The sequence below is a fragment of the Lupinus angustifolius genome, chromosome LG11 (assembly GCF_001865875.1).
Source record: "Lupinus angustifolius cultivar Tanjil chromosome LG11, LupAngTanjil_v1.0, whole genome shotgun sequence".
NCBI lineage: Eukaryota > Viridiplantae > Streptophyta > Magnoliopsida > Fabales > Fabaceae > Lupinus > Lupinus angustifolius.
Genome location: NC_032019.1, coordinates 3,711,151 through 3,728,926, shown reverse-complemented (window position 1 = coordinate 3,728,926; position 17,776 = coordinate 3,711,151). Strand labels below are relative to the sequence as shown.

General features: G+C 28.7%; 1 protein-coding gene across 2 annotated transcripts; it reads right to left on the bottom strand.

Annotated features, from left to right (window-relative positions):
* LOC109359540 lies at positions 8,865–11,890 on the bottom strand. 2 transcript variants are annotated; one of them, XM_019604246.1, is made up of 3 exons: positions 11,791–11,890; positions 11,631–11,704; positions 8,865–10,257 (listed from the first exon to the last, which is right to left on the bottom strand). In XM_019604246.1, the coding sequence occupies exon 3, from the start codon at positions 9,873–9,875 to the stop codon at positions 8,991–8,993; it is 885 nt and encodes a 294-aa protein (XP_019459791.1). In that variant the 5' UTR covers positions 9,876–10,257; positions 11,631–11,704; positions 11,791–11,890; the 3' UTR covers positions 8,865–8,990. The 2 variants fall into 2 exon arrangements, with proteins under 2 accessions (XP_019459791.1, XP_019459790.1); XM_019604245.1 differs by lacking the exon at positions 11,791–11,890 and having other exon boundaries at positions 11,631–11,774.

Here is a 17,776-nt window from a genome sequence, read left to right as displayed (position 1 = left end):
AAAATTATAAAATGTCTATAACTCAACGCCCATCTGTCAAGTTAATTACTAGTTACTAGCATTGAAATGTTGGCCAACTGGGCAAGTGTCTGTTTTTTTCAAAAGTGCAGTGGGAAACATAAAAGAACCACTCAGCTGAGGAGTACTTTTGAAATTGACAGTGAATGGTTTGGTTAATAGAGGAGAAAGGTTTTTCTAATGCCTTATATAAAGAAGATATATGATTATATAATTTTCTTTTTAACTTACTCAATAAGAGTTTATTTATATTAAAAATAGGTGAGTTTAATTTATTAAAAATGGGACACACAAGACACAACATTACTATCAATCTATCATGGCATAGCGACGTGTCTTCCTTATTAAAAAGTAATAAATCCGCAGTACAATTATTTTCATCCACCTTATCATTAATAGAGAAACAAAAAACAAGTAGAAGAGTTATTGGTTAGTAATTAATTTACTGGTACATGTTGTTTTAAATATATTTTTAGGTACATATGTTGTTTTAAATCTTGCTACTCACTTTTACCTTATTCATTAACTCACTAGTAAAAATATATATGTCCATGTTGTCAAAATAAAATCTTTGTTTCAATATATAATTAAATTAAATGAAAGTGTAAACAGATTTTTCCTCAGCTCAACCCGTAATTTACAAACTCAAAAATTCAATATAACTCTCACTGGCGCCGTTATCTATGATTATATATTCAACTAAAGGCAAGTTTGAGTGCATGATATTACAAAGCATCATAGCTTAAGATCTGATACGATAATACATTTTTAATATGATGTAGTGTTGAATGTAATATTGTACATATCATACAGTATCATGTAGTAGTATAATGTACATAAAATCACTATCATCCCCTACCTCCATTATCACTAATAGTATAATGTTGAACTTTTCCCCTGGTTGTGAGTCTAAAAATATTGGTACTGACTAAAATGACTACTTACTTATTTTTTTCTTCATGAAAAAACAAAAAAAAATGGTTTTTATATCACTTCAATATACAATATAGGGATTTGAATTTCTGTAGATTTTGGGTTTGTAATTCCATAAAATGATTCACTAATCTTCAATTTAATTGATCAGCTTTCTATGATTAAGTAATTTTGCATTTTTTAAAATGAAAGATGTTCTAAGATATTAAACATTAATTAAATTAATTTACATTGCATTCATGGTTTGGCTGGCTTACTATAGGTGTAACGTTCATAAATAATTTCACTAGATACTGTTCTGTGGTATTGGTTTCTTCCATGTACATTTAATTTTCCTTAATAAAATATTTTACTTATAAAAAAGTGCATAAAATAACCTCATACGAATGCTCAACTCTATTTAAAGTTTGGAGGTTTAAACTCAAAGCAATAAGCAAAGGGCTCTTGAACCCAAACGAGAAACAGTGTTAATTTGAGGGGAATTCAAAGCATAGGAATATGCTAAACTAAAATAGCAAACCATATAGGTTTGTATTAAATTCAATAACACATGTCTCGTGAATGCAATAATTGAGAGTATGGGGGATACAATTTTTCAAAAGATACATTTAACTCAATTCCGGTACACCCAAAGAAAATGTTTGAAAGTGAGATGACTAACGGTTCCGTACATACATGAATAAATACTATGCTATTTTGAACTGTAGTTCAAAAAAATGAATAAAATATTATAAGAATTGATCTATATAATTTCAAAATACTATTAGGTCTCAAAGAAGACTAGTTGCTAAGAGTATATGGAAAAAATGAATTGAAGTCTTCATACATATGCACTTGTAGTAAGTATTGTTTGAATTTGTTATTTATGAAGTCAATATTTAAAACAAGATTCCTAATAAGTGAGTTGGATGAGAAGGTGAAAATGAAGCAGCCCGAAAGGTTTGAAAATCCTAGCCCAAAAACAAAGTTTAAAGTATACATATCCACTCATCCTTGCCATGTTTTTGTGAAAGTTATCCTCTTGTTCAACGGCCCAAATTGTATTCAGAACTAGGCCACCCTTTTTTAACAATTTGGACTAACTCTTCTATTGCTTTTACCCTTCTACTTTCAGTGCTTAAATAGTGTAAAGCGGCTATAGATACTGCAGAATCACCAAAACCCGTTTCATAAGGAAGATTCACAGCGTCTACAAACAGAACTTCATGCACTACATCTAAACATACTTTTATTAAGGAAGGAATTACATCACATCCTATAAATATTTTTAAAATTATATATATATATATAACATTTGATTATAATTTTCTTAACAAGCTTACTCTATTAGACCATATTTTATAAAAGTGGACTCAATTTTTTATTATTAACTAGCAAGTTACCCATTGGGGCAATACTTCTTTGCTGCAAGATTAATAACACATATTATATATACATTTATATGGGTAAGAAACACATGTCACTAGTAAATTTGTATTGTTAAGAACACATGTGACTCATACATTCGCATGGCTAAAAACACACATGTTATCTGTACATTCACATTACTAAGAAAACACATGTTACTCATGCATTCGCATAGTTAATGACAAAAAATGTGAGGAAAATGTGACATGTAGCATGAAGAGTTATTATTATAATAATAACATTTTAGGAGGGGAAAATGTGAGGAGAAGGTGACATGTGCCATGAAGGAAAAAAATGTAAGAAGAATATGACATATGGATAGATATATGTATATACTCTATGAAAAAGTTTTTTTATTATATTGTTAATAGATAGATAGATATATGTATATACTCTATGATACTTATTATCAAGACAAAGATGCCAAAAAATATGAATAAAGGAAGAAAATAAAAATAGCCAAATCCAATTGAATAATCCAGTTCCAACTTGATTTTAATATAGTTAGGTCGAATGGAGTTAAAAAGCTCGATTTTAATAAACCCAGCCCTTGGAGGTTTGCAATGAGGCAAACAAGTTGGCCAAATATCTAGGCTCTGTTTAATGTTAGATGATGTATGTCTCGGTCAAATCCATTATTATTTTGTTTATTAGCCGCCTTATGGCGTCTGCAATGACATAATTAAACTTGCCAATTACCAAGTCAAAGCCAAAATCTTATCCTCCACGAACTTCCCAATATTTTGAGACACAAAAGGTCAATTCACTGCGTGTTCCCCAAGCCAAATATGAGAGATATATATATATATATATATATATATATATATATAAACCAACCTCACCTTTTCTCTCTTGTCAAAGAAACTTGAATATTAATATTGATCATGGCAACAATAGGGTCTGGTCTCGCTGAAACATATGTTATGGGAAAGATATATAGGGAGAAAATGAAGAAGATAGCACAACAAGAAGTGCAAGGGGAAGGAAGAACCAACATGAAGAATATTCCGAATATTCATACAACTACAAAGGGTTCTTCAAGTGGGTGCTTCTCATGGCTTTCTAAGCAGCAAGGCAGAAAAAATTCTCGAATATCAGACACCAATGAAAATGAAGCTACCAATACTTGATTAAATTGGTTATTTATTTGTACTACTTTGTGGCTTTGTTAGCTTCAAGAGCCCTTGCTCCTATTTTTTCAAATACTATGTATTCTGTGGGTAAAATGAATGACCCAAATCAGTAAGTTGTAATATAAAAAAGTGATTAATTACCCAGTTCAAGAAAAAGCGTTTCTATTCATAAATCACAGTTTAGATGGTTATGCAATAAGGAACAACTACTTGGAATCATTGGACCATCTTTCTCTCCATTTCCCCTTTATGTCAAATGTTTTGTTAGGATGTTATAGATTGTTGAGAGTCTATGGTCCTTCCTAACTCCTTCACTGATAATCATTCACCATTCTTCCATGTTTGAAGTAGGACATATGGGAAATTTTGGAGGATGCCATTATTTATAATCTAAAGTAATTGATGAGGAATAAATCTGTTTTCTAAGATATTAGATGACATTTTCTTTGTCTAATTATTCTAAGATATTAATAAGTATAGATAGTCGGATTAAGCTCTGGTACCAGAATTATAAGAGAAATAATGATTTGATTATTTAAAATATTATATTTCTAAATAACTTAAAATTTGAATTGTTGGATATTATTTTCTGTCACATGTAGTTATCTCTATTCAATATTGGACATCCAGATCTTATAAAGTGAGTTAATTTTTTTCTTTCTAATTTTCAAACATTTTCTCTCTTAATTGATCAATGATTTTATGGCATAGATAGTTATAAGAGTGAACTTATAATTTATTAGTTATATCCTCCATAGAGGTGCCAAGCAATAGTTGGATAAAGTAAAATAGTTCCTACGAACTTATTAATTATATGTTGATCGAGGAAGGTTTATTTGATAATATGAACAAAACATGCGGATTAATTAAATTCTTACCTATTTTATGATTCTTTAAGAATATTTTATATTGTCCTCATAATATTAAGACACTTTCTACTAATTCAGCGTACTAATAAAAATAGTTACTTTTCTTGATAATTTAAATACTAGAAGGTAACAATCTAATATTTACTTATTATTGCTCGTTGATAGATAATTTCAATGATAATAATAAAAATAGATACATCCAAATTTCTTAATATAGACAAATAGAAAAAATAATAAGCATCTTTATAAAAATATAAATAAATTTGGTGGAGAGTATCTTAGAGTAGATGGAATAGAATAGATTTTGAGTTACAAACGAAAAAACATCAATCGGATTATATATTATTATAATATGATTCAACAAGCTATAAGATGAAAAACTAGAATTATAGGTTCTAAAAAGTTTTTGTTTTTATGTTCCAAATCAATCACACTCTATTAATTAATATAAAAAAATTATTTTATATTTTTATGATTTTTAATTTTAATTAAGTATCACATTTTAATTAGATTGATATACATATGTGATATTAAAAGTGGGCATGGATCCTATCCTCACCAATATTAGAGAGGATAATCCTTATTTTATTCTTAGTTTTAAGAACAAAAATATCATTATAAATCTAAATAAAATAAAATGATGAAGTTGTAATTACATTTTTTTTGTTTTTTCACATCACTTCATTTTAACTTACCAAAAGTGAGACAAATGATATCTATTCTAAAAAGAGAATAATTACTTATACTATAATTTTTTTTTTTTTGCAACTTTTAGGATAAAAATGTCATATCATTGTAAATGACAATAATATTACTAGTTTTTTTTTTCATTTTTATAACACTTCCCTGTACCTTACTCTAAAAAAGAATATAGATACATTGCACCTGAGTTGGCCGCCTTTGGAAAGTAATGCACAAATGAAGATAACTAGAATGAGAATCATGTGCCTATCAGATTCCATTTGACTCAAGCTTAAAAAAATAATGAACTTTTGGCCAATTCAAAATCAAGACATTTTAGTTACCTTGAGGCAAACGCAAAAGGTCACACAGTGTTGATGAAATGAATCAAACTTATATTGTTTAGTGAAGGAAGCTTTTAAATTTTAAAAAATAAAAAAGTAAAACCCTCTCTCTTTATTATAATAAATTTTCTCCCTAAATTTTCTTTCTCTCTAAAAACAACATGATCACAAATCCCATTTCCCCCTTCCCCCAAACATTCTTGGAAGCTCATAAATTTCTTGGTCAGCACGAGTCAAAAGCTAACATATGATAGTGACCCCAAATATTTTCAAGCCTCCTCAAAGTAGATAAATAATAGTCAAACTCAAGATACACACGTCTCATTAATATATTGCTAATATTTTCCTTGTTGGCCAAGTCAATCCAATAAAACATGCCTATAAATCAAATTAAATCAATTGTCAATTATCAACTCCAAAAATCAGACAACATTTTTCTAGCTGCATTGTGCACACAAAGAAAATGTCAGGAATTGATATTGCTGAAGCATATGTGTTACGGAATCATTACAAGAAAAAATTGAAGAATGAGGAAGGAAGAAGAACGAAGTCAGGAATCACTAGTTCCAAGGCCAAAAGATCAAGTGGATGTTTCTTTTGGATTTCTAAGAAGCATTGGAAAGCTGATAAGATCAAAAATAGTGAAAAAGAGTATATTGGAATGTCGAATCAAATTCATAAAAATCATATGGCTAGCTAATGAGATGCATGTTTTTAAACTATTGTAATTTACTTATTGAGAACCTTGTATGTTTTGATGTTCTTGGAGCTCAACTTCATCACATGGGTTAAGATTAATTGTATGTATAATGAGGTTGTAGTTTTGTTTTAATGAAATGTATTATTTTTATTGTCTTTTTCAAGAAAATTTCTAATAGAATGATTATTTATAATTTCATTATGACCTATATGACCATAGGTCAAAGGTTAAATAATCTGTGGAATATACAATGATATAAATTCATGAAGAAATAAATCAAATTCAAATAATATATAGTCATTTTAATTAATTCCAATCTACTAACCATTGTCAAAAAGATGAAAAGTGGCCACACAAAAACTACAAAGTCCTTTCACTTTGTTTATAAATCTATATAAATGATGGGATAATACAGTGTGTAACTAATATTTTTATATTAGTGTTAAGTCTAAGGAGTGACATTATGATACATATTAATTTTATTTTATTATTTTAATTAGTTGAAAGCTAAGAGTGTGGAATTATTTTTATTTATAAACATTGATAATATTTAAGTTTTAGTATTTAGATTCCAAAATGAGTAATGTAACATATGTCAGCTAAAAGAGATAGTTAGTTGAGTCAGTTGTTCGATTCTACATTTCAGTTAAACTATATGGTTGTAGGGTTGGCCCTTAAAGAGTAAAGAGATCACAACTCTTCACCATAAAAATTAAACCAACGTAACGCTATATATAGTGTGAAGTTTTACTTTAGAAGTAACTTAATCCAATTGATTTGTATATTTGATCAACCGACTCAACCAACTATCAAAACGAACGCACATATGCCACCCCTTTAAATACTCTACACCTTTCTTTGCTTGGTTCTCCAAGCCAAATCAACTCTCTCTATATATATATAATCAAACACATCTTTCTTCCAATCACTACCTCTAAGAAAACTTGCACGTTATTGCTAGCCATGGAAAGGATAGATCTAATTCAAGCATACATGATGGGAAAGATGTATAAGGAAGAAATGAAGATAGCACAAGAAGAAGTACATGGAAATGGAAAGACCAACAACAACAAGATTCATAAAATCGCAAAGGGTTCATCAACTAGGTGTTTTTCCTGGCTTTTCAAGCAACAAGACACAAAATATTCTCAGATATCAGATTCCAACCATTGAAACTATTAATAATAATACTTCATTGATGCGGTATTTGAGATAATTTTCGGCAAAGTTAGGATCTTCCACATCCAGTTTTGCTAAATGTTATTTAGACCATTTGTCTTGTATGATTATCGGTCCTTCATCAAGCTTTGATTTAAGCCTATCTGAATGTATATGAGTTGTGTACTCCTTATGCCCATTAATAGAATTACTTTACTTCCCATGAAACAAATGGAGACACTATTTATTTGTTTCTTCTTGTCGAACACAAAGGTTACATTGCCCCTTCAATTTTCATCTCATATATATATATATATATATATATATATATAAATAATCAAAATTTCAACAAAAAACCATCCATGATCTCACTCAAAAAAACTTGTTGGCTTGTTGTTATAGATAACGTAGTAGTAATTAAGTTTCCATCTCAAAATCATAAAATGATAATAAAAAAATTATATTTAAATTATGTCTAAGATAATAAAAAATGTGAGTATGTGAGAGGTAATTTTGAACATTAACTTAGTTTATTTTAAAATTTCAAAAATAAATCACGTTTCTCTCTTATGACCCCACCAAACCTCTTTAGCCCTACATTTCACTTGTATCACCAAATCGATAATTCCTTCAATCCACTATTGAAGGTTCCAAATCGCAAGGCCCATTTGAAGAAGACCTGACACATTGAGTATGCAGCATCTGACAAAAGTGATAGATGAGTGTTCATGACTTCATAGTGGCCTGATTTCTTTTGTCGTTTTTTTTGCATTGGTGATTCATGCTCTAAATCTGGGAAACTAAATATCATCTAAATTCATCTATTGAAGTTAGTAAATATTCAATGAATAATTTTAATAAGGGATGAACTTCAAAATCATTCATTTTATCGAATAAATATTTATGAGCATATAATTTAGATGAATATTCATGAACATATATATTACTAGAAGGATAAATATTCAATCAATCCAAAAATAATTATTCACAAAATGCCTTTGCTTTTATTTTTTTAAAATATTATTGTAATTTCTTATTGTCATTTGCTTGGTGGTGAAATTAATGGTTGGACATACAGAAGTCGATAATATTAATTTTTTTTTTTAAATACATATTATATCTAAATATTTGTTAAAAAATTTATATGCATATTAAATGCATTCTTGTAAGAGATATTGGAAAAAATGTCTTTTTAACTTCAAAAAAACACTCTTCTACAAGTACTTTTTAAAATAGTCAAAAACTCTTTTTTAGTTCCCATTTAAAAAAAACAAAAATCAAATCAATTCATCCAATTTGTTAAAATGAAGTCATGAATAGATAGAAATGTATCTACTAAGTTTAAATTTGAATGAATTTGATAACTTTAATTATAATTTAATGGATTTATATAAATGGATGGATAATTTTATACTTATCACCCACATTCATCTTTACTATTTAATTGTTTATTTGGCACACACAGTTTGTAATATTTGGTTTGTAGGTTTGATTTTGGTGGAAGAAGATGAGTTTGAAGACGAAAATAAGTTTGGTTGTAAAGGATACTAAGATGAGAATGGTGATAAAATTGGAAAGAGTGTAAATTTAAACTAAACCAATAAAATTTGAATTATCAATTTTTTAAAATTTTCAACTTCTTGAAACCCACACAACTCGGGGACAAAAACTATCTCAAATTTAAACTTGTTGAAAGGGTAACTAAATATGACAAAATTAAAAGAGGTTCACTTGATTAATCAAGCAATCAACCATGAATAATTCTAATTGGATGCACAGACACCCCAAAAATACCCGATGAAGCTGAATTCACACTACTGCAATTCAAACAATTTAGTCCACCATTGGCACCACCTACTACATTGTCACTTTCTGCAGGAATATTGACCCTGTCTTCTTCTTCAACAAACCTATTAGTATTAGTTATGAATATAGTCTGATCATTAATCTCTTCATCTGGACTAGAAGCTGCAGCATTTACCTCACTCCTGGTCTCTAAGAATTCACCACTCACAACAATATTGCTGCTCTTATTTTCTTCAACATCTGCAAACCTATTATTAGTAATGTTACTCTGATGAACATGAGTATCTTCACGTGAAGCTGAATTAGTAGCTGAAACTTCTACCTCACTGGTCCCAAAGAACTCTTCCTCATCTTCATCTTCATCCTCTTCCTCATCTTCATCATGATCATCATGAGGAACAAGTTGTAGAGTGAGTCGACCATTTTCTCTGTGTGCTCGAAAGTACTCATGATGCTTCACCTTTTCCTCCTTCAAAATCAACCTTCCTTCAGTTGTATAGTATCTCTTTAACACCCATGGCATGTGGCAAGCCAGGTTCTCCGTGCGAGCTAACAATGGCATAGGAGGAGGGAACACTCTCTTTTCATTCTTCTTGCAACTTTTCTTGGCCTTATTATCACAGTTGGTTTTGTATGTTTCACAGATATCAACCATGTCGTTTTCGTTTTGAAGATCGATGCAACTCTCGTTGCCAATGTAGTCATCACTGTTTGTAGTAATGTTGGAGATCATGATGGGTGAGAGTTTACATAGGTATTCTTCTTTGGAAGAAAATGAAGACGGGTCTTTGAGACCCGCTTCAAGAAAATGAGTTTGGTTTTGCATGTTGAGAAGGAATGGCCACGAAATATATATAAGAAAGTTTTCAATTGTGGTCACTGTCAGCTAAGGTGCAATTATAGTCATAACGTACCATAATATATGATTAATATTCCCATCACAATTGCGATGTAAGATGCAGATTTAAAAGGGTAAATAACGGGATATTGACGAGGATGATGTGTCATTGTATAAGGGTTTCACGTACGTTGAACAAAGAGGTAGAAAGGAGAAAAGGTCAAGTAGCTAGGTTTTCGTGAAGGTGGTGGTGGCAATTTAGAAAGGATTGTTAGGATACAAACAGAGACAGCTAATATGAATAGTGACTTCAAGGGTTGAGTTTCATGTAGCTTCAGGAGTCGTATCAGAGCCTGATTCATTCAGGGGCCTGTGAATAATTCAAATTCCCACATCAGAAAAGACAACTAAAAGAGCACATATATTATGGAATTGTTCTTGAAGATTAAATTAATGATGCTATACCATGTTCTTTTGATTTTTTATATACTTTTTAAAATGTGTATAAAATAAGAAATAACTGAGATATGCAATGTTAAAATAAAAGAAAATATGCGAGACCAATGTACGCTAATGTAATTCCATATGTTGATAATGATAGTAATCTTCTTGACACAAATTAGCTTAAAATAACAAACCAGGATATTGATAAACTCAAATTATTATTTAGTATTGTAGTAGCTTATAAAAAAGTAACAGTGTTCATGACTCATAATACTTAGGTATATTCAACAAAAGAAATAGTCAAAAAGCTCAGCATTGTCTAAGGTGTTTCATAATTTGTATTTAGCATTTAATGTTTTTTTCGTTCTTATTTCTTGCTAAGAAACAATAAATTTGTGCAATAATTATTCTCTTCAATCCATGTACTATAATTAAACACACGTTATAATTAGGACAGTACGGAGTATTCATTATTTAACGTTAAAAAACTTGAGCATACACGTGTACAGGTGGAATGAAACAAGTGTTGATCGATATTTCATGCATTGGCCAATTCCAGAATGTAATTCCATTCAATACCAGACACAACCCCATTATACCGTAAAATCTAAAATGTACTGGAGATTAAATTATTATTGCAACAAAATCAAAATGATACCAATAGAATTGTGTATGAATGACTAACAATAATATTAATTTAATTGGTCCCGAAAATACAGAAAATATAAGAAGGGGAACATATACGCGTCCCGCGTTCAAAAAGGTTCTCTTCTGGCAACAATGAAAATAGAGCTGGCATTCAACCAAGGATGCCAGACATGACTCTCTTATATTTTATGGGAACACACTCTTAGAAATTTCTATTACTACAACATTTCTCATATAAAATTCTAATTTAAATTTTATATATCGTGTGATGAGAGATATTTAGAGTTAATTTGAGAGTTGAATTTTGGAGAGGAATGAAGAAAGATGAAAAACTTATGATACACTATGAGATTACTCTCAAGTTTTCTATTTTCATTTATTCCCCTCTAAAATCCAACTCAATCAATCACTGACAAATCTTTAAAATCTTATTTTCTTCTTATCCATAGTATTTACGACCACGTGTATATATATATATATATGTTTTTAGTTCCATTAAATATTAACAAATCCAACATGAGATAGGAAATGAGATCCCAATTAACTACCCAGACAGAATAGAACATAATGAAAATCACATAAAATAAGGATAAGGATTAAATTAATTAAGCAAAATTAAAAGACTAGATGAAGGTGTAAGTATATATATACCTCTATAAGATCGTGAGTGGTTGAATTTGGACAGAAGCCCTGAATTGGAACGAAAATGGTAGAAACGACACGATCTGCAAGAGGACAAGTGAAGAAATCATAGAATCACACCAACGCCGATCCTTTTTATATTGAAGATTAGCGTGATAGATAAACACACGTTTTAGGTTAATCGCTACTTCGCTAGGGCCGGAGCACATACACGTAGACATAACGTGTTCGTGAAACGGGCCCAATTTTAAGTGAAATTATCCGTTGTGTTCATGGGATTAAAAGGACATGATTGAAACGAGGTTAATTGCACACTGCTTTTTGTCTAGTCGTTATCATAATTTTGCCGTTTCGTACCATACATATATATACACAGATGAAGATAATGGTTTTACTTATTTAAATATATTTTATAATGAAAATGTAAAAATTTATAGACAGATTAATTATTTTAAAAAGTCAATGATAATTAAAAATAAATGGTAGATAATATATTGAATATGTAAAAAACTCTTATTTTAATAGTAAAAGAAATGAGAGTTTAATACTTATGGATGGTTCGTTTAAAGTTTTCTACGCTATGAGTACATCATTCATTATCACTATGTATTATTTTTGTTTAAGAGTCTATAATAATTAGAATATAAATGGTGGATGATTTTGTATTGGTATAGAAAACACTTACAATATTATTATATACATATTAAATCTAAGAATTATTCTACTTAAAAATATCATGTTCTAGATGCATTTTTTTTTGTCTTTGTATGATCATAAGTACCGATTACACAGTGCAATAATGGCCCAAGTCTGAAACTAGCTGAAAATTTTATTTCAAATCTAATAATAAAGACAGGTGTGTTTAGGAAGATTTTCAGATGTTGTACAAGCTGTCAAAAGTTAATGTTTGGTACGACACTTACTTGAATGAATATCTAGATACCTCAAAATGATTAATTGTACCACATGACCAAGATTAAAGAAATATATACTACTTTATTTTTTCCAAATCTTTTAATTATTCGATTTTTTCAATGTTATTTCATATTTCTTTATATTTTAGAAACATGATATCAATTTATATTTTATTTTTTAATTAAATTTTTATTTATTACTCTTTTTTATCATATATTTTATATTGCTTTTCACTTCAATTTCAAATAATATTAAATAACATTATTTTAATCAAATTATATTCTAACTTTTATAATTTTATAACCTTTTTGGATAAGAACAAAATATGAGATTGTGACAACTCACTACTACATAGCTATAACCATTAAATCTATACAATATATTTCCTTTTAGAAATCGAACAGTAAATATTTTTCTTTTTTTTTTGGTTATTACTAAATATTTTTCTTTAGTTTTCCTTGTAAAATGATATCAATATATATGGAATTAATGAAAAGCATTTTAATTGTATTTAGAGACAAGAGATAATAATCATTATTAATATCAATGAAATCATTTGTTAACTTTATTTATGTGAAAATTAATTTAAAATATTTAATACGATATTTAAAAAAACATGGCCCCATTTTTTTAAAGTAAAAAATGATTCGTTTTAAGCATGGTAATTGCAAGGCTAATACTGCCATAGTCTGTTTGACTTGAAGAAAAAAAAAACAAGGACTAGACAACACATTTTAAAATTAAGAACAACATTTTCATTCTTATTTGATCTCATACATTATTTTATAATTTTTACAACTCTTTATAAAATAAAAACATTTATTTTTTCTTGCAATGACAAACATCACTCTTATTCATATTAAGGTCTCACAACATATCTCACACATTTATACTTTAAATAGAAAATATTAAGAATAATAGCTTATTTATTTATTAATAAATTAAAAATTCTTATAATTTATTACAAACATTAGAGATCAATTATAAATAAAAAATATAATTTTGTTGTTGACATTCATGCAATCAGTGAAATTTTTGTTCAAGGAAAACAAATTGAGGTTCTTCAATTTTTGTTTAATTTTCGTTTATGCAAAATTTTAATTTTTTGTAATGACTCTAGATTTTTTGATGTTTTTGCATGTGCTTGTATTTATTCATGGATTGTGTAATTTCATTATTCTTCTCTTCTCTCCTTAACAAGAAATGTTCTTATTTAACCATTGTTGTTCTTATTTAAAAACAGAACACAAGGAATAAGAGCACTACAACGAAGAACATAATAAGAATGTTCTTATTTTGTTAAGAACAACGACCGTAAGTGCTCTAAGTAATGCAGTACATCACAATGCATTTTTTAATTTAATATTTATGTATACACATTCATATATCAACTATTATTTATTTGTATTATTTTTATTTAAGAGTAAAAAATAATTAAAAATAAATAGTGAATAATATAATGAAAGAGAATAAAGTATCTTATGACACTAAGAAATAACTTATCTCTCTTTAAATCCACTCAGTGTTTGACACGTTATTTCCTTTATTTCATGATGTTTTCATTTTAAAAATAAAAATAAAACACATGTCAAACACTGAATGAATTTAAGAAAATAAATTATGTGTTGGTATGAGGAAATACTTTATTATCACAATGAAAATATAAAAAATATTACACTATCAATAATACATATTTTTCTCTATATTTTTGTTTTTCAATCATTTGATGAATAATATAGTGAATTTTGTGCTAACCAATATTTGACACACAATACAATAACTACATAAATACCTACTTTTAATTTCAGATTCCTTACCATACTAGAGTGCCGAATATTAAAGAGTTTGATATTAAATGTGAATTATGAGTGTCCAGTATTAAAAAGTTTGATATTAGATGTGAATTATGATACATGATAAAAATTAGAGTCCATTATTAAAGAGTTCAGTATTAGATGTAAATTATTATACATTACAAATTAATCTTTAATAGTAATAATTTAAGTTATTTTTAAATTAAAATTTAAAATAAAAAATATTTCTTTTATTGGACTCTCCATAAGAGAGATGAGGATCACATATTCTTATTTATGTCTTATTTTATATCTCAAGCCAATTAAAAAACTTGATTCATTTAAAAAAATTAATATTATTTTGTGAAATTTGATTAGCTAGATACATTGAAACAAAAAAATTATGGGGGAAGAAAGTTGATAAATATTGTCCTCAGATGATGGCTGTCCACCATTCAACCAATCGCATGCTTCACTTGCTATATTTTAAAAATAAAATACCCATTATTCACATTTAGAAATACTAGAGCATACTAGAGCAAGAACCTATTAGTTGCCAAATCCATACGTCCCAACTCCTCATGGTTACCTACAAATTATACACACCTATATACATGAAAAATATATTTCATTTATTTGTGTTATAATTTGACTTTCGATATATAACAAAAAAAAAAAATTCATCAATGAAGGTGATTGCAGAAAGAGAAAGAGGAAGGTCGGGGACAGTTAAGAAATAGGAAACGTGAGAATGTGGGTAGTGAGAGAGTAAAGGAGGGTAGTAGTCTTCACAATTAGCATTTCCTTATGTAGGGGCAAATTATTGTACCGTGGGTTAGTGGGTAACATTTTAAAATAGCAAGTGAAGTTTAAGTTACTTATTTGTAGAGAGACTTCTGCAAACTGCATAAATAAAAGTTGAAAGCTACATAAGAAGTTAAGAACACTCGTCGAAAAAGCAGTCACCCAGTATCAGCAAAAAATAATCTTACATCCCTATAACATATAATGTAAAACCAAACAAAGCACGTAATGCTCAACCAGAAAAATAAAATAGATATTTTTGTTTAACAAAAGAAACACGATAAAAGTCATAAGCTAGTCATATAATTAGAGTGAAATGTTTAAAAATGAAGTTATAATAAAGTTGATAGTTCGAGTTTCAACCGCAAATACTAATATTTCATTTGCCTATAAAAAAAATGAAAAAAGCCCAACAACGAAGGCTCCCGGAAAAAGGTGTAACCTAAGAGTATGTTTGGATGTTTTACATATTAGCATGTCACTTCATTCTCTAGTTGTCATTCCTTTTTTGAACCCGAATTTAATTTGGAACTGAGTGACAATTCTAGTTTCTGGTTTGCTATTCTACTTCATCTTTAAGTAATTTTCGTAAGCAAACTTCTAATATGTGTTGTCATTGCCATTCTTTTATATAAACATAGCGTGAGAAAAAGACATTCTTGTGTTTTTTTCTTCTTAATTTGATGCTAATATTTGCGTGGTCCCTTGCTTGATAGATAGGAGCCAAAATACTTTTTCAATGTGTTTGTTTATGCTAATGCTTTGGGTGTACTTTTGCCTTGTTTGTTAATGCTTTTCTTGGATCCCGTATTCGAAAGTCTAATATTAAAGAGTTCAATATTGAAAAAAAGGAAAAAAAGAAACTATTTTATTTTAGATTTTTTATTCAAAATAATTTAAAATTTAAAAATAAATCTTTGACACATATCACAATATAATATTAATATTATAGAGGATTTAAATTTCTTTTCTTTTCCTCTTTGAAAAAGAAATTCAAAAAGTTCATAGTTTTCTAACCTTTTACCAATGAAAAAAAAGTTACAAATGCATTAAGGTTATGGTAAGAAAAAGTGTACCTTCAGAATGGATATTTTTACATTTCGAGAAATGTTACATTTTAATTTTTCAATACTAATTTAGTTATTTTGTATTCTATACATAATGCCAAAATAGAAAGAATCCCACACCAACTTAAATGGTTATATCAGTCACATGTTTTCACATAGTCATGCTCCTTCTTCAATCTCTTTCTTTACAACCAGTTCATCATTTGTCCAAACATTTGTAAAACTGAAGATGGAAATGAGATGAGTTGAGCTTAATTCATCTTAGCTGGTTATGATTGACTTGATTTGAATTAATTATACATTATTTTTCCAGGAATTTTTTTATGTTAGGAATTTTTATATTATTTTATAAAGTGGAACATGAATGAGACAGGTGCCTTTTCATACCGTGGATTTCTCACTTTTTCTTCTTTGACCCCTATATTTAAATATCTAATCCTAAGCCTAGGATGACAACATGTACATGCGGACACGGATAGTAGTTATCCGCTACTCGTTTTAAAATAGGAGAGCATTACTCATATCTGTCCATATACGTATGGGTACTCGTGCGCAGGTATTCGCGAGTATTTCTGAGTACCTGCGGTACAACGAGTACTTGCGAGTTTCCTTTATTATAAATGAATTTTTTATTTTTTATTTTATTATGTTTCAAGTTAGATAAAACTTAATTATTTTTATCCCTTTTGATTGAATATTTGGCAAAATGTTAAATTTATTGGTGTTTTCTATTTGTGTGATTTTTTGTTCTCATTTCCTTTACAAAAACTATATATTTTCTTTGTAAAACATGTGTGTTTCTACACATGTAATAATATTTGTAGGTGTTTCACTAGCAAACTCAATAAAATATGTAAACAAAGTAAAATGAAAAATGTACATAGTGTAATGAATGTTAGAATAATGTACTTTTTATTTTAATTAAATATAATATATTAATCATATAAATAACGGTACTCACGGGCACGAGTACCATAATACATGTACCCGCCCGTACGTACTATAAATATTTTAAAAACCCCATTTATAAAACCCGCGAGTACCTGTTTGCGACCCGTACCCGTGCCCGTACGGGTTTTACCTGCGGGTACACACGAGTACGAGTTTTTTTGCCCCCCTAGGCATAACAAACACTAATTAATCAGTATAATGAACCAGTGTTATTAATACCGTACCGACTATCTAACCGTGGTTCACTAGGTAAACTGCATATCGATGAAGTTAAATATACATATATAATATATTAACATTGTTGTTAAAAATCAATATTTTTTATTTTTATTAAAAAATTAATTTTAAATAAAGTCGGCCAGTATGACCAATACAGCTCAATTGAAAGTTGACTCGTATGACCAGTTTTAACTGATTTTGACGAGTATGGTATTCGGATCGATTTATCAGTTGAGCCGGCCAACAAGAATCAATTTTTACAACACTGCAATCAATAAAATGTTGGTCTAACTATGTAAAACTCTACCAGATTCCCAAGATTCATAAGGTCAATGGTTCGATTGCTGCGAGTGATATTTATTGAAAAAATCAGTCACGAACATCGAAAAAATGATTAATTATTTAC